The sequence below is a fragment of the Cyrtonyx montezumae genome, unplaced genomic scaffold (genome assembly GCF_038088225.1).
Source record: "Cyrtonyx montezumae isolate F1298 unplaced genomic scaffold, pur_monq_1.0 scaffold_13, whole genome shotgun sequence".
NCBI lineage: Eukaryota > Metazoa > Chordata > Aves > Galliformes > Odontophoridae > Cyrtonyx > Cyrtonyx montezumae.
This window is the reverse complement of record NW_027071859.1, coordinates 1,214,020-1,235,796: the sequence shown is the minus strand read 5'-3', so window position 1 is coordinate 1,235,796 and position 21,777 is coordinate 1,214,020. Positions and strand designations below refer to the sequence as shown.

The 21,777-nt window shown below is 51.4% G+C and overlaps 1 protein-coding gene across 2 annotated transcripts in view; it reads right to left on the bottom strand.

Moving 5' to 3' along the window:
* Positions 1-3,006: 3,006 nt before the first annotated feature.
* The window catches only part of RCAN2 (regulator of calcineurin 2), a 50,915-nt gene continuing 32,144 nt past the window's right edge, over positions 3,007-21,777 (bottom strand). For both annotated transcript variants that reach the window (XM_065731097.1, XM_065731098.1), the window contains exons 2-4: positions 9,972-10,145; positions 8,445-8,616; positions 3,007-3,235 (exon numbers count right to left, since the gene is read on the bottom strand). In XM_065731097.1, coding sequence (XP_065587169.1) covers positions 3,075-3,235; positions 8,445-8,616; positions 9,972-10,145 — 507 coding nt within the window. In that variant the 3' untranslated portion in view covers positions 3,007-3,074. The remainder of the gene's footprint in view (positions 3,236-8,444; positions 8,617-9,971; positions 10,146-21,777) is intronic.

The window sequence follows — 21,777 nt, the reverse complement described above, 5'->3', positions numbered from 1 at the left end:
AGCGTTGGTTGAGGTTGGGAGGGAAAGTACTGTGCAGGGACTCAGAAGATAAAGTGAAACGCTGTGGAGGTGGAACATGCACTGACGGACGTAGTGCGTGCAGTTCCCATCCTTTATCAGCTGCTGCTGAGGTTGGCTGAATGTTACAGCCAGTTCGTGGTGTAAGGTATCAAGGATCTGCTCCTTGTTAGGGACACGTTGGGATGAGTGGTGGTGTTTGTGTCAGTTTGGTTTCTCCCGGCCGGGTCACAGTGCGAGGCTCAGAGCACAGGGATGTGACCGTGGGAGCTGTGTACTGGAAGCACAAACGGGACACAGCAGCACCGTTTGCCACCTTTATTTGTCAAACCAAGCTCTGAATTTGTACAAGTGTAAAAGTGCTCGATTCGTACTCCTATAAAACACATCTCCGGAGGTCCGTGCAGGGCCACGGCACGGCGGAACCAAAGGAGCAGGGCACACCGCTGACAGCAGCCGGCAGCGATGCGTCCGTACTCTGCTTACGCGGGGCTGCTCTCGCCGTGAAACAAAGCTATGCGAGCTGTGCTAGCTTCAGTGCGAAGGTCAGAGCCTCAGCAGCGCTCCTTCCCCGGGCTGGAAGAGCAGGCTGCAGGACGCTGCTTCCCCGCGCTGCTGCGCCCGGCAGAGGGCTCCGGCGCGTCGCTCCTCGGGCACGGGGCGGCGGTGCCACCGCGGAACTGCTGAAACGCGACTGCTCCTCCAGGCGTCCATCGCTCCTGAGCCGTCCTGAGCTGCGTGTGCGCGCACCTCCAGCACAGAACAGCTGAGGCCCAACGCAGCACCGAGTCCTGCCACTGGAGGCCAAATTGCACAGCTCACCACCAAACCTCTCCCAGGATCGGGTCCACGGATCCAGTAATGAACTCCACCTCGGGCACTGTCAGGTGTAAAGGATCTGAAGAGTCAGCTCTGGGGAAGGTCTGTGATCGCTGAGGGCACTCCTGTGCTGGAGCATGGATGGAGCTGACTTCTTGGCAGTGCCCGGTACGATGCTGTGCCTCGGTCCTGGGGGGGAAACAGTGCTGGCAGCAGCCTGGTGCCCACTGTGTGGTGCTGCACAGAGCCCCTGGGGGGAACAGAGAGAGGACTGGAACTGCCAGAGGGCATTGGTACTGTAGGACACGGTGAGGAAGGAGTCTGGAAGAGGATGGGAGTTCATCTTGCTCTCTTCCTCTGCTCGGGGGCAGCTGTGCAGCTCCTTGTGCACTGTTTGTTATATACATTCATATATATGTATGTATATATATATATGTACACACACTCACAACTGGTTTCCTTTCCTCTGCCTTAAATAGCTCCATCTCACCCACGAGCCCCACTTGCTTCGTTTTCCCCACGGCACAGAGGAGGGGGCAGCGAAGGGCCCCGTGGTGCTGGGCCACCTTCATGGGACAGCCACCAGCCCAGGAACCCCTGCCACGCACACCCTCAGCACTCACTCCTTCCTCTCCTCGGTTACACCGCTATTAAACCGGAGTGCAGAACTCTCCATCAGGGAGTGCTGCTCCTCCAGGCGGCCGTGGTGCTCCGTCCAATAGGAACAGCAGCTGGGAGTCCCAGGGCAGTGAGGAACAACCATGGATTGCCATCAGCTCTAAAGGAACCGCTGGAAAGAAACCCAAGTGCTGCCCCTGAGGAGTGGCTCTCGGGCAGTTTTACTCCAGCACGACCAAGGTACAACGTGCCTTGGTGTTCAGCCTTCGCTGCACACACCGTGCTCCTATGGCACAACGCACACGGTGACGTGCACGGTGCACTCACAGTGCCCACACTGCGGGCACACACAGCACCAACTGCAGCAGGAGCACCTGGGAGCTCTGACCGTCACAGGATCAGCTGCATGAGCGTGGGGAGTCCTCACTTCTCGCCCTCCTGGCTGGGGATGGCACCACGTGCCGTGGCCGACAGCACGAGCTGCTCTCCTGCTCGGAAGCACTGCACAGCCCATGGCCCAGTGATGCTGACACAGCCATAGTGCAGCTCCGTGCTGACTCAGGGGAGCAAAGCCCTCCCTCGGGAACAGGGACGTTCTCTTCGATGGGAAGCAGCCTGATGACACAACCCGAGATGACTCTTCAGGCCCTGGGATGAGCTTCAAGAGGATTTATGCACTTTTTGTAACTCAGAAAGGATCTTAAACCATGGGATCTCACTGTGTCACTTGGAGGAGGAGAGCTGCAGCCCATCAGCTCCGAAGTCCCACAGTACCTGACACAGACGCTCCATTCCCCACAGCACGAATTTCAGTGGCACCACTCGTGTGCATAAATTAAGTGCATGCTTAAGAATATGCAAAATCTGAGCTCAAACCTCTAAAAAAGTCTGTTCTCAGGATGACAAATCTGCACGGAAGAGATGGTCATGGAAGGTCCCTGGGTGGGGAACCCAGCGGGCACCTGCTGTCCTCAGTGACAGCACAGCCACTCCTGCAGCCCGGGGAACACCACGAGGGGGAGACATGCAGCACGGAGGAAGGGGGCCAGGTTGCATGCAGTCTGATTTCGAGTGTGTGATCGTGGTCCTGCTTTCTTTGGCCTAAAAAAATAGGAAGTCGGAAAAAAAAAACCCAACAAAAGGACTCCAAGGAACATCTCCTCACCCTCACAACCCTGAACAGCATACAGCTCGAGAGGGGCTTTAGAGCACAGGAAAAGAGGGAGCATCATTAGGGGTGCACGAGTCCTCCTGGAGCACTCAGCTGGATCCTCGAGCTGCTCTCAGCCCCATCACCTTCCGTGAGGGACCTCCGTGTGGGGTGCTCAGCACACAAGTGGCAGCCGTGCACAACCTCAGCCTGAAACCTTCCCTCCTCAGCCTTGCTTTGTCCTTCCCAAAACACAAACCTGTTAGTCGGGGTGTGATATGGTTACACACACAAAGATCTCTTTTTTTCCTAGCCCTTTGGTTACATAGGCTTGATTACTGCAAAGGGATTTCAATGAGCTTATTGTCCCGGTGCTCAAAAGGCAATGCCTGCCTTAAAAAAAAAAAGAAAGCAAAGAAAAAAGCCACAGAGCTGTGCTGGAGGAGAGAAGGGCTGCTGCTGCCGGGGCTCAGTTAGATACGGGAGGTGGCAGGCCAGGGCGCCGAGTTTGAATGATTTTTGGCCTTGGAGAATTCTTTGGGTCCTCATCTTCTTCCATGTCGCTGTCGCAGACGTGCACTACCACGCTGGGAGTGGACTCGGTTCCTGCGTGGAGCTCGTATTTCTCTCCTGGAAGCAGAGAAAGACAGTTAGATGGAAGGAGGACGGCCTGAGCAGCAGTGCTGGCACTTCTGGTCCTCCGCACGGGGCTGGGGCAGATGTGCACTGCTGCTCCTGCCCACAGTGACCGCCACGCCGGGCTCTGGGACAGCCCTGAGGGGCACCGTGAAGGATGGTGACAGCAGGAAGGAGCCCAGTGCAGAGCAGCCACCAGTGAGACCTCACTGGCTTCTCTAATGGCATTTCAGACCAGTGCTCGTGGACAATAGCACTAGAGAGAAATGCTCAGAGAAGAGAAGGAGCACAGGAGTTCATGGCTGAAAAGAGGGTCTAGAATTGGACCTCGACCACGGGGCTGAAGGTGGAAGTAGCACCTGCTGGGTGCAGCTGTCTTGGTTACTGCTTTCAGAAGTGCCATTTGAAGGTCCACTGGGCTCTGCAACGCGTCAGCTGCTGACAGAAACATCAAAACTCAGAGCTATGTATGTATCTGTGCATAGACCGAAACTGAAACACCACACAGCAGGTCCGGATGGATTCAGAAGCTCAGTGCTCTTTACCTGGGGCTCTAACAAATCTGTCTCTAGAGGTGAGAGTACACTACAAACGCTCACTAGCAGGATAAGTGCTTCAACAGTACATCCCATTCTCAGACTATGTGCATTACTCCCCCAAGCCTCCACCTGGGAAGAAGATGAGCATGTCTTAGCAAGAAATGAATTCAGTGAGGTTGCCTACACAAGTACACGAGCAAGCAAAAGGAAGTCAGGCTCACACATAGGGCTTTCCAACCTGTGCTCGTTCAGCTGCTGCTGCAAGTGTTGGACTGTATGTAACGTGTAAGAAGGTGTGGGTTATTACATTGCAAGGAATTAATGTGAGACTGCAAAGGAAAAAAAGTGCCAACAGTGCCACTTGTGACAGGAAGGGTTGGTCCTTTAAAAGGGACAGACAGGCATTAGCAACACTGAAAGCTAGGGACCATCCCAGGTAATGCTGTTACACCTTCTACATTGGACTGCATGTCACTGTCTCACCTCCAAGAACCACGAGCTGTCTTTGTGCTCAGACAGGATTAACCACGAGCACGCACACACAGCAGCTCCAAGTGTTTCCCTAAGACTGCTCTACAGCAGCAGGGAAACCTCTCCAGAGGCTTTCAAGGCAAGAGATGTGGCACTGAGGGCTGGGATTGGGACGAGGTGATCGTAGCAGCCTCCTCCAGCCATCATGGTTCTGTGACTGCAGAGGCACTGCACACAAAACATGAAGAGGAAGGTGAGGTCCCGGTGCCACTTTTCCACCTGTCCTTACGGGGCAGGAGCTCCTGCACACTGCACACCTAAATGCAGCAGGAAGTGGCCACGCTAGGTGCTGTACATGAGAAGTGAAACGGGGTCCCACCCGAGGGCACCTGGTGCTTGCTGCTGTTCTTAATGTGGACTTGCACTGGCAGTGCTGTGGCCCAGCAGCTCACGCTGGGAAGGAGCTGTGGGCTCTGAGCTGTGCCAGCACACGCAGTCCTGGCACTGCCAACACGTGCTGTCTGCAAGGAAGAATTCTCAGCCCAAATAAGACTTGGCTGGCTTGGGACTGGAGGACATGCTGCACTTCTGCCTGAAAAATAAAAGCCAACTCCTGAATAATGCTCCAAGTCCAGCATCTTGCTGCGAGAAATATTCCACTGCTGTGATACCATTAATGTTGACATTTAACTGCTCTATTTTTGGCAGCCTTTCCTCCGAATCCAAATTGAGCAAAGCATTACAGGTCTTGCTTGATAGGCTACAATATAAAAAGAGGAACAGCTCGGCCGTGCTGCGCTGAGAAATTACATGGCTTTTCTTTGCCTGTTTTCCCCACGGGCTTCAGCTGATTTCTCAGGCACGGGCTGACGTCAGCGCTGCCAACCTGCACCGAAGGCCACATCGGTCACTGTCAGCTCCCAGCAGCTCTGCAGAGCTGTGCACACACAGCACAGGGCCCTCTCCTCCTACAGCAGCAGCACGCAGGAGATCCACTGCCCTCCTAAAGGTTACCATCCCAGGTCAAATGCTGCACTCTTTTACCACTCAAGTCCTTCTCAGGACCCGCTGCCCATCACTGCAGTCAACTCAGGATTGTGAGACACGGGCTGGCCCAGCCAAGGGCAGCGAGATGGGCTAAGCAGGAGGGTTAGGACTACCAATTTTTGCCCTGTGCAGTGCTGTAGCTGTCTCCAGCGCTGTTCGTGACACTTTCTTTGCCCTCCCAGGCCCTACAGGGCCCCACTGCTCCTCCTGGCCTGGGTAAAGCTGAAGGGGCTCTTCAGGAGAGGTCTCTTTCTCCTCCAGGAGTCTTTTGGCCACCGTCAGCCCTTAATAAGTTGTTTAAACAATAATAATAGAAACCCACAGATTTATTCAGAAAAGTATTGCAGAATGTCATGGTACGCAGTTCCTCCATTTTATCTTCTCCATTGCTCTCCATTCTGTCCAGTTTGGAATACCAAAAGTGATTTCTGTCCCCCTGTGAATCAGTGCCACGACTTTCCACTGACGATGCACCTCTTGTCCAATGAGGTGCTTTTGTCCAGCAAGGAGAACACCCATGTACCTGGTGCATAATGGCAAAGGTAACGATGCCGTGCGGCAAACCCGTCCTCGCTTCTGCCAGGTTAATGTGTTCAGAGCTGTCCTCTCCGCGTCCAATGTCATCAGTGTCAATAAAACACCCTCCATGTGCAGCCCTTCCACCCACGTGCTCTACAAACAACAAGGGCTGGAGAGGAGCTATGCCCCGTGCCACAGAGCCCTCTCACAGGGAGGAGGAGCTGCTCTCTGGAGGCTGTGCTTGCTGGCACAGAGCAGCTCCGTGCACAGCAGCTCTCACTGACACAGCCCCTGGCAAGGGGAGAGGAAGGACAGAGATGGAGCATTTTCTCTCTCACCCATCCGCCTGCCCCTCCACGTCCTTTGGACCCCGGCTGGAAGCTGTAGGAAGAGGTGGGTTATTTCCTTGGCATCAGTGAGAAGAAACACGATGCTGGAAGCAGCCACGTGCAGGTGCTGCACTTCCTGGGCAGGGCTTCCTGCTCCTCCCTGCTGCCCCCTGAACCAAACAGGGCAGAGCAGTGTGGGAGCTGCCACCTGTAACCCTTGAGACGGCACACACAGGGAGCTTTCAGCATCCACAACTGTGCTCCGGAGCAGAAAGGACCAAGGGCAGGGCCTGGAAGATGGCTGTAAGCCACTGCACTACCAAAGGGCAGAGCAAACCCACGCACCTCATCGCTGAGGAGAGACTCTGGAACATACACTGATCTGAAGGCTGTCCTCCCTTCTTGCAAATATTTCTCCTATGAAATTATTTCCTGAGTTCCTCAGTGGGATGGCACTGCTCCTTGATCACTGCTCCTTGCTCCCGTGAGATGCTGGGAAGGCCCTGCAAAGCAGCACCTGTCCTTGGATGGAGCTTGGGAAATAACAGCACAGCCAATCTAACTCATTTCATGCCTGTTCATTTCAGCCTGGAGGGAAGCCCCCCCAGTGTGCATCTGGGGATGGTTTGAGCCCCACGCTGTGGCTGCAGGGGTGCTCGGACTGGATGATCTGGAAGGTCTTTTCCAACCTTGGTGACTCTATGACTGGAGCGGGGTGCTGGGAAAGGGGACGACCTGCACACGTGGAAGGGGTGAGGCTGGAGGGCTCCCAGTGCTGGTCTTACCTTCCCAGCATGGCTCACCCTGCACGGAGGGCATGTAAAGAAGCTGCTCATTATTTACATCCTTAATTGAGTCTTCCTGGCCCTCAGGTATTAATTTTTACCAAATCAGTGCATTCCCCAGAGGTGGGACCCCGAGGGCAGCGCTGCTGGGATTTGTTTTCCACTGAAACTCGGTGAATCCACAGCTGAGAACGGCAGCGCTGTTCCGGAGCTGCTGCCGCAGCTCACTGACATCGATCTCCGCAGCCGGCACTAAAAATAGAAAGCAGAGAGCACGCAGGGACTGCTGCTGCTCCCTGCAGGCACCTCACCGAGGCTGCGTGTGACCTTCACGCACCGCCGTCCCAGGGAGCGGCCCAAGGAGGGACATTTCACGTCCCACTGCTCCACAACGGAGCTGATGGATCGCCCCGACAGCCAGGGCATTCGTTCACACGTTTCTATTTATAACACTGCTGCATCAAAGGAAAGAAAAAAGGAGGTTTTGTTTTCCTTTTGTTCAGCAGTTCGGAAGCAAAGCATCAATTCCGGGAGGGATAATCTGCAGTGTAGTACTAAGTCAGACCTGACAGCCCTTCTCCGTGGGTCTTCCTGCCCAAAGGAAATATAATGCAGGGCTCGTATCTTCCACGGGACACATGCTGCACCCCTGGGAGGGATCCCACGGAGAAATAAAGCCAGCTGCTCCCACACACCTACTGCAGGAGAAGCGTCTTCCTGCACCCCACAGCCCCAGGGATGCTGTCAGCCACAGCAGTAACACTGAGCCCAGGGATGAGGTGCCTGCAATGGGAGGCTGCTGTCACAGCACAGTCAGAGCTGCAAGGAAAATCAACAGCACTCCAAGAAAGCTATCCATAAATACAACGTAATCCAACTGAAAAGGAAGCATCTCCTGTGAAAAGTGTAAACATCTGCAGATCAGCATCTTCCAAAGGCAAAGCCCTTCACAAAGACCAGCACCTGACCGACCAGTGAGGATGGGAAGACCGAAGAAATCCATCTCTATTTTACCTTCTGGAGACTACAACTCGATGCCACTCCTGCTGCATGCTGTTTCCAACAGGAAACAGGCAGTCCTGGCAGAGCAGCCCTGCAGGGACAGGGGGATGGTGCTCCTCTGTCTGCAGACCTCTTAGCATTCCCCGCTCTGCTGGAGCTGCAGCGATGCTTAAATCACTGAAGTGTTTTGCACCTTGGAAAGCACCACCGAGCTAGCGTGTTTTAAAGCCAACACCCTTCAGGTTCACAGACAAGCATTTGTTCAATCCCTCTGTAAACCACCAGCTGTCTCATCCAAACATGGAAACAAGCACAAGAATAAATCACGCAAGCAAGCTTCAATCTGCTCTGCAACCAACACTCACAAAGCAAAGAACCAGTTGGCCCGAATCAACTTACACCCAAAGCTGCAATGCAGGTCACAGAGGTACAGGTGCTACGCCAAGTGCCTCTGGTTATCCTGCACGCTGCTATTTGTTGCTAGCTTTCCACACAAGGAGCACAGGCTTACCTGGTCCTAGCTTAGAAACCGCATAGAGGAGGTCGTAGTTGATGACAGGTGTGGCATCGTCTATGGGCTGCCACCCCACAGGGGGGGAGGCAGGAGGTGAGATGAGGAACTGCTTGGCAGGCTGTGGTGGAGCCAAATGAAGCTTGTCCCCATCTGTCTCAGAGGTCTGAATCTTGAAAGCAGAACAAAGACACCGTTTAGTTTGGGATGGGGAAATGGAATTCCAGGTTCAGCACACACACCCTGCTGCACGTGAACAGACGTGCTGCTCTGCTTCAGTGGGAGCACTTATTTGTTCTGGCTCCACACAAACACTGCAATGCTGCCACTTCTCCTAGACACAACCAACCAGCCCCAAGACCACACGTGCTGGAGTAGTGCAGACACCCAAAGGACTCACAGGAAATCAGTTTAGATGCAGGGAGTAATCACTATTACACGATCCCATTTTCCTTGGGCTGTCTTCCTATTAACCTCTCAATTGTTCAGTCAGAGCAGAATGACTGCAGCCTGCTTACCAGCAGGTTTTAAATCTCTCAGGAATAAATTCTGAGCCACATCTAGGAGATCAGGGCACACAAAAGGGGATTGAGGTAGATTTTCAGCACCTAAATCCACCTGTAAGATCTTCTGATCCCGCTAACACTGGGTTTTTTACAGCTGTAGCTTCCCACCTTCCTAGGGAGGTTCTGCTTCAGCCTGGGCTCAGATCCTATCCCGCCTCACTTGTGGAGATCCAGGAATTTATATGCCTCTTAGTTTTGAGACACATTTTCAAGGAAGATCCTAAAACCTCCCTCTGAAGGACCATCTGACAGCTCAAAGCACACATCATCACTTCTAGGCACCACTCGCTATCCCACAGACCACAGTGGCCACAGCTTCTTATTATAATACATTCAGAGGAGACTCAGCTCAGGACTCTCAACCTCCCTCACCCTTCTGTGTCCCTGCTGGGAGATCTGGGCTCCCCCTCCCAAGAAGAACAGAACCTTCATTTCCCACTTTCATTGGGATGGACACAACCACATCGCCAGGCCAGGGCATCCCTCTGCTCTCTCCCTTCTCTCCCTTCACTTGAAATTAAGGAGGTTTTTACTTTGTTGTTGGATTGGGTGGTTTTGGTTGATGGGTTTCTTTGTTTAATACAAATCTACCCACTTATTTAGTCAGACTTTCTCCTTCTGCCTATTGTGGCTAGAAGGTTCTGCTCTTTGGCCCTACTTCTCTTTCATGAACTTTACATTACCACTTTTTTAATGGTTAGAGTTACCCACAGCAAGCATCAAATGCTGTGCATCAGCTCTGAGCTATGGCACTGTGCACTGAATAAAGCCCCAGTGGTCCTCTCAGTTAACTGCAGGCCAGCTGGGCAGGTACAGCTCCAGCAACACAGCCACGTTTGAGTCATCTTTTAGCAGAAACACCATGCAGAAGAGAAACACTATTGTTTGGAGTCAGCTCTGTTGTACGCTGCTTCCATCAAGGCTGTGCACTGACACAGAAGTACATAGCAGATCTCATTACCTGAGCAAAATACAGCTTGAGCTTCTTCCCTCTGAACTGTGTCTCATGCAGCTCTATTCTGGCACGAGCAGCTGATTTGGGACTGCTGAAATTTATCCGCACGCGCCTGAAGCTCTTGAACAGCTGGAATGTCACACAGTCATCGTAGGCACGGAACAAGCCTTCAAACTTCTCCTGCAAATGGAAAAGAAACGATGCTGAAGGTGAAGTTTTTGTTTGGTGGTGTCAGTCTGTGTTGAATTACAAGCTGAACTCGGTGACAGCAGCAGGTCTCGGCAGTGCTCCTGGGGGTGGCTGCCCACTGAGGAGTAAAGGCTGCGTGAGAAGCACAGAAAGCACCGGCCTGAAAGTGACAAGAGCTGGGAAACATCTGGGGCTGAGAGCCCACCAGTGATGAAACAGTCGAGGACCAACTTCAGGCTTAAATGTGGTTAAAAATGAAGAGCACCTGACACAATATGGAGACTCCAGCACTGTCTGGGGAGGTCTGAGATGCAGCAGATGGATGGAGCTAAAAATGAGCAGAAAATCCAGAATGCCTTAGGAAGATGTACCTGGAATGGTGAAGCTGCAGCAGGGACATGGACAGAGCAGTGGGAGCCCCACGCTCAGCAGGGTGTGCTGGCTGAGGGGTGAACCAGGAGAGCACAGCACAGGTCAGATCTCCTCTCATTCACTGCCAGCTCTGTGGTCTTCTTCCCCATCCCTTCAGAAGAACCTCCCCGTGGTCTATTAAGCTCCCATCATTCTCATTTCATTTAGCCCGACCTCACTCACCTCTTCCTCTCAGTGCAGGGGATACTGGGGAGGAAACGGAGCTCAGTGCTTTGGCTGAGGGTGAATAAAGGCAGAGAGCAATGCACAGACAGCAGGAAGCTGGCAGGCCTGCAGAAGCAGGGCCAGTCCTGTCACCTACCCCTCAAACTGCCAACGTTCCACACCTTGCTTTGACATGGGTTGTTTCTCAGCTTTTTTTTCCTTCTATTTTTGCACAGATCCATTTTCCTGAGCAGAAGTTTCCCTCGAGTGGCATTTGTCTCAAGGTCAGCCTGGAGCAGCAGCCTCAGCCCTGCTGTGCTTGAGGTGTTGGTCACAGAGCCCTCGCTGGGTGGAGGGAGAGAACAGCACAGGGGAGCAGCGTGTGCAAGGTGGGATGCTGCACTCAGTACCCTGCTCAGCTCTGTGCCAGCTACACAGTTAGCAGCGGGGCAGCTAATTAAAGCTGACATCTGAAAGCTGCCCATACTGCCTGCTTCAGCCTTCTGAAGCAGTGTTGGCTGGTCCATTCCTCAGCACCTTGAAGAAAACATACATGCACACACACACCAGGCAGCCCATGCTTTGTGACAGCAGTCACACGCTGGATAAAAGTAAGCAGCAAGGAGAGCAGCCCCCAGCCCCTGTACAGCTGTAACCACAGGTCGATGTGAAATCATTGCTCATACACAAAGACGTTCCATCAACCATGCAACAAACCATGCATGGGGTAGGGAAATATCTCCTCACTGCAACTGAACACGAAGCAGGAAAACAGTTTTCCCTTTACCAGCACAGCAGTATTTCCTTGCACTGAGGGGGATTTAAGGTCCCCCCAACCCAATCCCATCCTATTACTCTGTGTCCTTAAACGTGGGCCCAAGAGCAGCGAGCAGAGCCAACATTCTGGGCACAAGGTTCTGAATAACACTGAGATTCATTCTCATTGACAGATGGGAGGACCTCCAAATAAAGCTGATAAGTAGAAGCCACCAAGCGAGATACTGACAGGGCATTAAAGCCCCACGGACTTCATTCTGCTTGCTTCTCAAATCAGTACAGCTCTAGAGATCTCACTTTGATTAACAGTCCCAAAAACACCAGTGTGGAGGAGGAGGAGGGAGCCAAGCCCTCTACTTCCTATTAGCACAAAGCAGCCACCCCACAGTGCGGGTGCCTCTCCCACGCAGCACATTACAAAGTCATACGTGTCAGGTTTAGCACATTTGCAGCTGATAATGATAATGACCTCAGCAGAGGTCACTCCTCAGCAGCAGCAGCTACCAGTGCCCAGCTGCAGCTCCAGCCATCCCAGCTCAGCACTCATTCCCAGGAGATGTCTTCTGCCTTAATTGCTATGGCCTGTGACTTCTAATATCTGCTCAGTGCACTTATTTGGATAAAAGTCTTTTATAAGGAAATGTACCACGTACATCTTTGAGACTTAAGCAAATCTCTCAAGCTTTGTGGATAAATAATTCAGGGCCCATAATCATCTCAATTCAAGACTCTCAAAGTGCTCTCAGGATTTAAAAGGCTTTTAAGAAGCGAGGCTCTGAACTTGCAGTACCCTTTCTAAACTTCCTGGGGGCATAAAAAGAAGCCCACAAGAGCATCCAGGCTGAAGTAGCAGTGCTGCTGGCGTTACAGCAGGAAGGGAGTCAACCTGCAGAGCTGTGTGTCCATCCATCCCGGCCGTGTCAGTGACTCTGCCCACATCTCACCTGCTGCAGCAGCTCCACAGCACTCTAAGACTCTGAGTACAAGGGCAAAGCTGAGCATGGACTGGAAAGTGTCTGGAGCTCAGCCGGGGCATGGGGAAACAAGGCCAGGAGGAGGCAAACAAATGCTGGACGCAGCTGGAAAAGTTCTTCCCATGCAGCAAGGAGAGTACAGACAGCTTCATGGAAAGCAAGCTCCTTCCAGCTCTACGGCACCGAGATTTATTTCCAAACATCTCTTCCACGAATAGCTCTGCTGCTATTGTGCTGCCAGGACAGAGGCCGAGGCCTCGCTCACAGCAATGCGAGTCTCTCCACAGACCCCGTGTGCCTCGGACTGCAGCCCTAGAGCCCGGCACACCAGTCACGTTTTGTTATTCACTGTTTACACTCATTATCATATACATCCTATTTTCTAGGATCATATCACATATGACACTGCTTCCACCAGCTGGAAGTAACTGCACCACTGAGACATGCCACTGCCACTTAATGAGCACTGCAATGGACGAATGTGGCTGTGTATGCTCTTGTGACATGAGACCAAGAAAGATGGGGGGCAGCTGGGGGAGCAACAGCATGAAAATGCCATCAGCCTCGAAGTACTCAGAAAAGGCCGGCTACTCCCATGGAGAGGGCAGGAAGGGAAGATTACGGGGCAGCAAAACACATTTCTTTGCTTTCCAAAGTTCATAAAAAGGGACTCATTTCTAAAAATCTGCCTCAGCAGAACTGCCAAGAAGTCAGCTCACTTCAGGAGCTTCCAACGATTATGTCAGAGCCACAGAAGGCAAGGTTTGGGGCACTCAAGTGAAGGCTGAAAACACAGGAAATGCTAAGAGCTCCTGCGAGTGGCAAGAGTAAGCAGCAGTCAGTGTTCTGAGGAAGCAAACCTCGCCTGGCAACCCTGGAAAGGGCTATGAAAAAGTGTGGCCTCGTCCTTATGTCCTTAAGAAACAGCAGGAGAGCAAAATGTTTATTAACCACGCAGAGATCACCTTCAGGCCTTCCATTTTACCCCCCACCAAAGGGAGCTGTAGCCGGGAGTGCGAGCTCTTCCTGCTCCCCTCACCGAAAGGACGGGGCACTGCCACGTGCACACAAGGCTGGGCATGCTGCTGACTGCTCTTGCAGGAGTTTCTGCTGTGCTCACATCTCTCACAACTGCACAGGTACTAGCTGCATCATCCAATGAAACGGCCGACAGCCAATAAGCCTTGCTGTCTGCTCACATCAGGACCGGCTCGTTTGTGCTACTGCAATGTGATGAATGCTGCTGAGGTTCCCAATACCTTTAGCTCTTACTGTGGGATAAGACAGAACACACACTTCGTATTGCAGATAATGAGTGAGCTTATTGCTGTGCTCTTCGCAGTGAGCAGCCCCACCTGAACACACGCTGGCTGCAGGAGGCCCTGACCTGTGCATGCCTGGCACACATGTTAGATGGTTTGGAGGCCGCTGTGTAGCTCTGGTACGTCCTGAGACTGTGCTCAGGGCTCCTTCACCGCACATCAGAAGCACTGTAAATCCAGAAAGACTGGATAAGAAGTTTGCAGAATTGTAGGGGTGGGAAAGGACCTCCTGGGATCACCCATCCACCCCCAGCTAAAGCAGGTTCCCTTCAGCAGGCTTTCTGCTTCTGCATTCAGCATCGTGCTCCGGAAAGGGACTCAGAGAAAACCTAACAGACGTTACACAGTGTGATACAAACACGTGCAATTCCTCACCTCCCCGGAGATGGGGGTGACAAAGAAACAGGCAGGAAACGTCAGGCTGAAGAAGCCTGAGAGCTGCACCACGTGCTGGGGCAGCAGGAGCACTCCTCCTGCAGCAGGACAGCACGGCAGCAGCAGCACACAGCTCCTGGGGAGGGGAACGAGGCAGCAGTGCCTCTCGAAATCAACTGAACCGAACACGCGCACGTCCTGCCTGCAGCTCAGAGGAAGGACGGTATGGTGTGTGCCCTGCAGCTTGATGGACGCAGCGGTCGTGCTCCAGGAGTGGCTGACACATGTCAGAGGCGCAGGATCCTGCTGCGTTGCCTTCCCTGGCTTTAAGCAGCTCACATCCCTGTTTACCTCAGAGTGACGCGCGTTCCTCCCGCTCCGCTCCGCTGAGCTGGAAACCAAAGGCGCCTTCGAGATGAAATAAACTGTTCCTGTGGCAATGCCAAGGGGGTGATTTAATACACTTTGGAGACTTCTCAATTCAATTTCACACCCCATGATTGAGCTAAAAGAAAAATCCACGCTTTACAGTCCTCCTTCACAGGAGCGCTGCTGTTTGGCTGTGCTGCCCAGCACCGTGCGACGCTGCTTCCAGGGGCCACACGAGCTGCTTGAAATACTGGGAGCTGCTTGCTGCGTGGCTGTGTGCCTGCCGTAGGAACAGAGCTGTTGGTTCTGCCCCGTTCTGGGCAGTAGGGACGTGGCTCAGTTCTCTGAGCAACTGCTTTCATCCTTGGACACAAGGACTGTAAGCTACTCCTGCATTTCCAACTTTGTGTCTTGGCTTGGAAAGGACACAGATAACGCTGGTAATGTAGCAGCAAGAAGAGATCCTAGCACTGCAATAAGCACCTGCTGCTTTGTGCTTTTGGTTGTCCACTTCGTCTTCTTAATTGCTTTGTTTAAGAATTCAAGCTATAAATGAGAAAATAAGGTATAGAGTGAACTCCAAGGAGCCGTTCGGTGTTGGATTTAAGGACATGTCCCATAAGATACCAGCTATCCATTCTGCCTTATTGCTGGAGACATTTAAACCCCACAACTAATTGGCAGCACAACGAATTGCCGTGCGTATATCCAGTGTGCATCAGTAATCCTTAAAGCACCCATTACTTTAATAGAGTGAACAAAGGTGTGGAAGAAAAACGACCTCAATTAGTTTTAACCAACAGCTGCTAGCAGTGAGGTGCTCCAGTAGGAGCAGGTGTGCACAGTGGTGCTGAGGACTTGCTGAGCAGCACCCGGAGCATCCCGGGCACACGGGATCACCTGCAAGGAGTCCACAGCATCACAGAACTGCAGGGGCTGGAAGGGACCTCCAGAGACCACGAGGTCCACCCCCCTGCAAAGCAGCTCCCAGCCCAGGGTGCACAGCTCCGTGTCCAGGTGGGTCCTGAACGTCTGCAGCTCAAAGCTGAACAACTCTGTTTTATTTCTGCACTTGGAGATGTAATGTTGTAAAACATCCATAAAACACATGCTGTTCATTCCCTGACTTTGCCAACCCAGCTAAGTAGAAAAATAAACAAGAAAAAGCCATGGGACAGTTTAAACAAATAAAATGCTTGCCTTGCCCATTCCTGATTTACTGCTTTGCCTGCAGTGATCAGCATTTATAGCATTTCAGCTGTTTCTCATCACAGTCATGGGGAATGCTCTTTCTTTTCCATTCCCAGTGCAAAAAGCAAACGAACGCAAACTGTGCTAACATAATTAGAAATACAGTTTCAACCTGTCTGGATTCAGAAAGGATAAAATCAGTGCTGAAAGCGACTCCCTGAGAAAAGCAGACAGGGCAAGAAAACCTCTTGTTCCTTCATGAACTGTTTCTATTTAATACTGAACAACTGGAAAAATATAGAAAGAAAAACTACGGACCCACCAGCACACGTCCTCAGGAGCTCAGTGAGAAAATCTCTCCTGAAACGGGACTTCAAAGACAGGAAAAGGGAAACAGCAAGCAGAGACAGAACGTGGGAGTCAGTCTGCACCCAAGAGCTTTGCACCTCTGCAGGAAGGCACAAAACAAGAAGGCCTCACCTCCTCCCCTGCCTTCCTCCGTGCCGCTGCAGCCCGTGACTACAGCACAAAACGTGCAGCACTGTGACCACAGTCTCACACCCCCCTCGCACTGTTTTACTGTTTTGTATTCCTGCCAGACTGCCTGGACCATCTGTCATTCTGTCTTACACTTCATTTGTGAATTGTTCAAGCAGGTCTGTTTTCTGTGTACATCTGAGCAGCTCCTAGAAGCTAAGTCAGGAGCCTCACTGCACAGCAAAAGCCCAGCAATGCAGCAGTGCCAGCTGAGGGACTCAGTGCGGGAAGCCCACAGGAATCACATGGGAACAGCACCTCAAAAGAGCATCCCATGGCAGCACCTTTCATCAGCAACGAATGTGTAAGGATGAGGGAAGAAGAAAACTAAGAAAATCAACACACAGCACAGGGAGGGATGTGGGAAGCCCTTCCAGGAGCCACACAGCTCCAGGCCCGTGCAGCTCAGCATGGCTGGTGGAGCAGGACCGAGCTGGTGTACACACAGCCCTGCACTGTGACCCAACAGTGCCCAAAGGGACGCTGCCTGATGGGCTGCACAAGAGCATGAGGGTTCAGGAACACACGAGAGCACAACACAGCACAGCTGCCTGCTTTTGTGCTTGGCTGGTACAGCACATACTCACATTTTGCTAAAATGCAAAAAAAAAAAAGAAAGCCATCAGTATCGTTTCACAGAATCACAGAACTGAAGGGGCTGGAAGGGACCTGGGTTGGTTGTAATGTGGTTATCATTTTGGAAAGTACGACTGTGAATTGGAGTCTCCTCTGGAGACGTTCAGGACCCACCTGGACACCGAGCTGTGCACCCTGGGCTGGGAGCTGCTTTGCAGGGGGGTGGACTCCATGATCTCTGCAGGTCCCTTCCAACCCCTGCAGTTCTGTGATGCTGTGATTTGTTTTGCAGGTCATGTCAGAAAATGGATGGAAAGCATCTGCACGAACAGAGATTATACACTCTCCCCTCTAAGCTGCTTTCATATCGTCACTGTAACATCCATTTCTCCACTCTCCTGTGAAAAAAAAAACAACCAATGCTTTCCAGTTTGAGTACACTTCAGTGAAAAAATGGGTTCAGCACTTTGCGAGTTTGCTTTATCCCCAAAGACAAACCAGAGCCCCTGGGGGACTCCAGCACTCTGAGCTGCTCCAACGTCACCGAGAAATGCCCCGCAGCATTCTACACAGCTAAGTGAAAAAAGTGTGCTATTTTCATCCCTAATACACAGAGCAACACCTCTACAGTGCTACAGGAGCTACTGAAATGGACCTGAGAAGCTCAGCAATGGGACTTGTGGCTGCTGGAAGAAGTCCCATGGGGAGAACAGAGGCGGTGGCCACGAGCACTGAGCACTGGCAGACAGGATACAGAGCAGGGAATTTCAGTCTTGCACTGATATAATGGATCTAGTGGGCAGATGGTAGAAACCCCAGGGTGAAAAAGCCAATATTCCTGACCAAACTGCTCCCATGTCATCTTTCAACCAACTGGAAAATTTCCAGTTGGCACAGACCTCATTTCGAAACAAGAACTGGAAAGCAGACTAATCCTATCTTACTGCTAAAAACAGCACTGCTTTTCATCATTTTCATTTCCTGATGTGACAAATATATCAGCAGCAGCACGATATTAAAAAGATACCGGACTGGCATTATGAAACTGAAGCTGCCCTCCATCCAGGCTCATATCCAGAGCTGCTGGGGAGGCAGCAAGAAGGCAGCAAAGGCAGTGACTGGCAACCAGAGGGGTAACCAAATGGGGACTCTAGTTTTTAATAGGACCAAGCAGGACACACAGAAATGGGTGGCATCCTGCAGACTGGCTTCCTGCTGCGTGCAGTTACCTGATGGCACACAAGTCCCTCAGTGCATCTGCAGACTCTCTAGGAGGTGTGCAGATCAGAAACACAGTAGATCCAAGCTTGGTGCAGATACACTTTTGACTTGATAGAAAACATGTAGGGTCAGATAAATCAGGAGCATGGAAGCAACGGCAGCTTCCTACACATAAGTCACGAAATAGAGCACTTGAAGAAGCACTCATCCACAGCTCCTGTCTGCTACGTGGCTCCACGCGCACTTGGCACATTCCCATCTATCAGCTTCTGCCATATCTGTACAGATTACTTTTCCCACAAAGTAAGTTCTCCTTACCAAAGACATTTGAAACTTTCTGTGCGTGAAGTCACAGAACTGTACAAGCAGAGAATTGTAGGGGTTGGGAGGGACCTCCAGAGATCATCGAGTCCAAACCCCAAGTCCTTCAGGTCCTTCAGCCCTGCTTGTTTCCCACTATACGAAATAGTTAAGGCTGAGGCAGAAGCTCCAACAAGCATCTAGCCAATGACATCCACAAACGTGCTGTTATGGCTTGGATGCAGTATGCACTGGGCCATCTCCTTCACGACTGCTATAGATGCCAAGCAAACGTTTTCAGTGCTCAGTGACAGCAAGGTCCTTCCCTTAGCCCAAGAAATATCACTGCTTTGGGAGCTAGGACTGTGCGCAGCGTAAATCACTGCTGTAAATCACTGTTGTTTTTCAGCAGTTGCAGCCTGGTTATCTGCGATGAAAGCAAGGAATAGACATCTCCAAACCTTTCATCTTTATTCATTCACTATAAAAAAATCAACTTCCCAAATCTCTAAAACTTAAGTACATCAATAATTTACTTCCGTCTAACATAAGCAGCGTACTTGTTACTATTACGGCCCTGTGCTTGGCTTCGATCCCAGCTCTGCCATTCATGAGACTTCGTTTTCTTTTGCCTTCAGTGATCCCCTGGTGCTGGGGCGAGGACGGGCAGCAGGCTGCAGGAAGCTGGCTGGTCTGCAGCCCCACTGCTCCCCGGCTGGATCAGCTGGTTGTGAAGCTGTTTGTAGGCATTTCTAACTGTGCACCCACCTGATGGCAGTTATGACATCACTCCAGCAATGACTAGTTGAACAGCGGGAAAGCATTACTCAAAATATCTACTTTCTACATCTCCTTCATGCCACCTATCCATGCCAAATACCAGAGGCAGTCAACCTGACACGATTTGCTCCTGACAACCCAGGCCTTAACACCTTCTCTCTGTGCTGGCCATCAGGGAGGTGGCTCTATTTGTTTCAGTTAAGTTAGCCCATTATCTGTCCAACTGTCACTTCATCTGAAAATCCTTGAAATGCTGCACAGCATAAGGAGACTCCGATCTAGCCCCAACCAGTTCATCATGTACATCCCATCTGTCCTCTGCATCGGGATGGATAATCTGCATTATGCATTCAAAAGTGCCTTTTTAACTGCTAGTTCTCGTGCCCCCCCTGAGCACTCAGATAATCTTCTCAGGAGACACTACTTACCAGCTCTTAAGTTTGGAGAACATGACTTTACAAAGAAAGTGGCTTTCCTCACCCACCTGATCTCAGACCGTCCTTCTTTCTGAAGCTTACTTCATAATCCTGCTCACCAGAAGTACTTGCCATGAATGATTTTTCCATTAGTTGCTAACACTGAAATTTGAAATCAGATTACCTTATTTGCCCAGAGAGGCTGCAGATGCACCATCCCTGGAGGCACTCAAGGCAAGGCTGGATGTGGCTCTGGGCTGCCAGCTCTACTGGCTGGCGACCAGGTGATCTCTGAGGTCCTTTTCAACCCAGGCCACTCTGTGATTCTGTGATACCTACATCCATTTATGAAAGCAGTGTCACCAGAACACTCTCGTAACGGTGTCTGAACCAGTTTGGAAACTTTCAAAAGTGTATATATTGTTATTTATTTCTAGTATCAACTACCACATGGGATGATAACAGGGGAAAGCAATTCCTCCTCAAATCCTGGAAAGATGAAGCAGAAAGGAAGACAAAGTAGAAATATTTTAAGAACGTAAGAGGCCCTGGTAAGGCTTACAAAGTATGTTCTGCCACAGGCGTATGTAACTTCATTCAGCCCCATCCAACTGCTTAATCCCATAGGAGATGTAATGGGAAAGCCTTCTGAGCAGCAGGCTGAACGGAGAGGGGAGCAGCCCGAGGAACGCTGCACCAAGGGAGCCTCCAAAAGGTGGTGGTACCAACCTCCCTGGCACCAATGTAAGTTCACAGGAGGAAAGTCCAGTTTAATTAACCTTGCCTCCTCTTAGGACAGCCAGCTGACCAAGGGAAGTCAGCTGATGCCACCTTTTTACATTTCACTGAAGCTTTCCATAGTGTTTCTGACAGGATCCTATGGGAAAAACGCCCGACGTGCAGCAAGGCGAAGGCACAACGTGAGGGGTGAACCCCTGGCTCACAAGCTGGGACAGAAGGTCCCAGTAACGGGGTTACATCAAACTGGCAGCCAGTGGTGGGTCCTGCAGGGCTCCGTTTTAGGGCCTCTTCATCAGTGGGTTGGATGAGGGACTTGAAGGAATACTGGGTAAGACTGGATGACACTGAACTGAGAGGAGCTGTTGACTCCTCCGAGGAAGAGGCCTCGTAAAGAGACCTCGACACGTTGCAGGCCTGGGAAACGTGCAGCTGGGATGGGGCAACCCTGGCGATGCGTACACACCGGGACACGAGAAGCTGGAGAGCAGTCAGGGGGCTGCGGGCTGCGGTGCTCAGGAGCCAGCAGGGGGCTGTGTGGAGCTGGGGTTGGACTCGATGTCCTTTGGGGGACATTTGGTGACTGTTTTCCCACTGCATCATTTGCTGTGAAGGACCCTTCAGTGACACTGAGACTGCTTACTCCATCAGAGCTACTGCCATCAAGGGCTTTTCCTTGATTGAGCATCACCATAAATACCAAATGAAGGCAATTAAATGCATCTTAAGAACACTGATGTTATGAGAAAGAGATCTGCTGTCGGGAATTAACATGAACAAAGCAGAAACAAACTTCATTTCCAGACAGAAAGCATAGGCTGGAGTCAAACTGTATGGCTGTATGTGCTTTGGGATGCATTGCCATGGAGAAAAAGGGGGACAGGTTTACTATTTGGCCAAAAAAATAATAATTAAGCCTACGCATGTAGCCCTGGCACAGTTTAACTATGTGGATGGACAACAGAAAACCCTGCAACAGCTGAGCAGCAGTCAGCCACTCTGCTTGGCCAGCTTCTCAACCTGGGCAACGTGTGTTACTCAACTGTGCGATAAACTGTGCTACTCTTCTTGTTCAGCACCTCTTCACCAGGGACGAATTCACTGCTTGAAATCACACTGTCATGGTGGTTGCACTTTGCACACGATAACATCTTCCAAAGCAAATATGTTGTTTGGCATTTGAATGATGAAAACTTACCAGATTATTTAAACAGTAAAGGGAGAACCAGCCAACCATAAGGCATATCCATTAACCTATTGTATGGGAACTGTAGGATCACGGCCTGAACCACTGCTGGGTCAGCTGAGAGCACTGAGTCAGCCATGGGGACCTGACCACCACTGGGGAGGGGTCTCTTGTTGGAGATTGCTCCTTTGGAGTTTTTCACTGTGTGCCCAGGACGTGGGTGAGCATTTTCCTTTATTTTGATTGTCTCCTTCATGATAATCTTTCTAACTAGACCATCTGTAA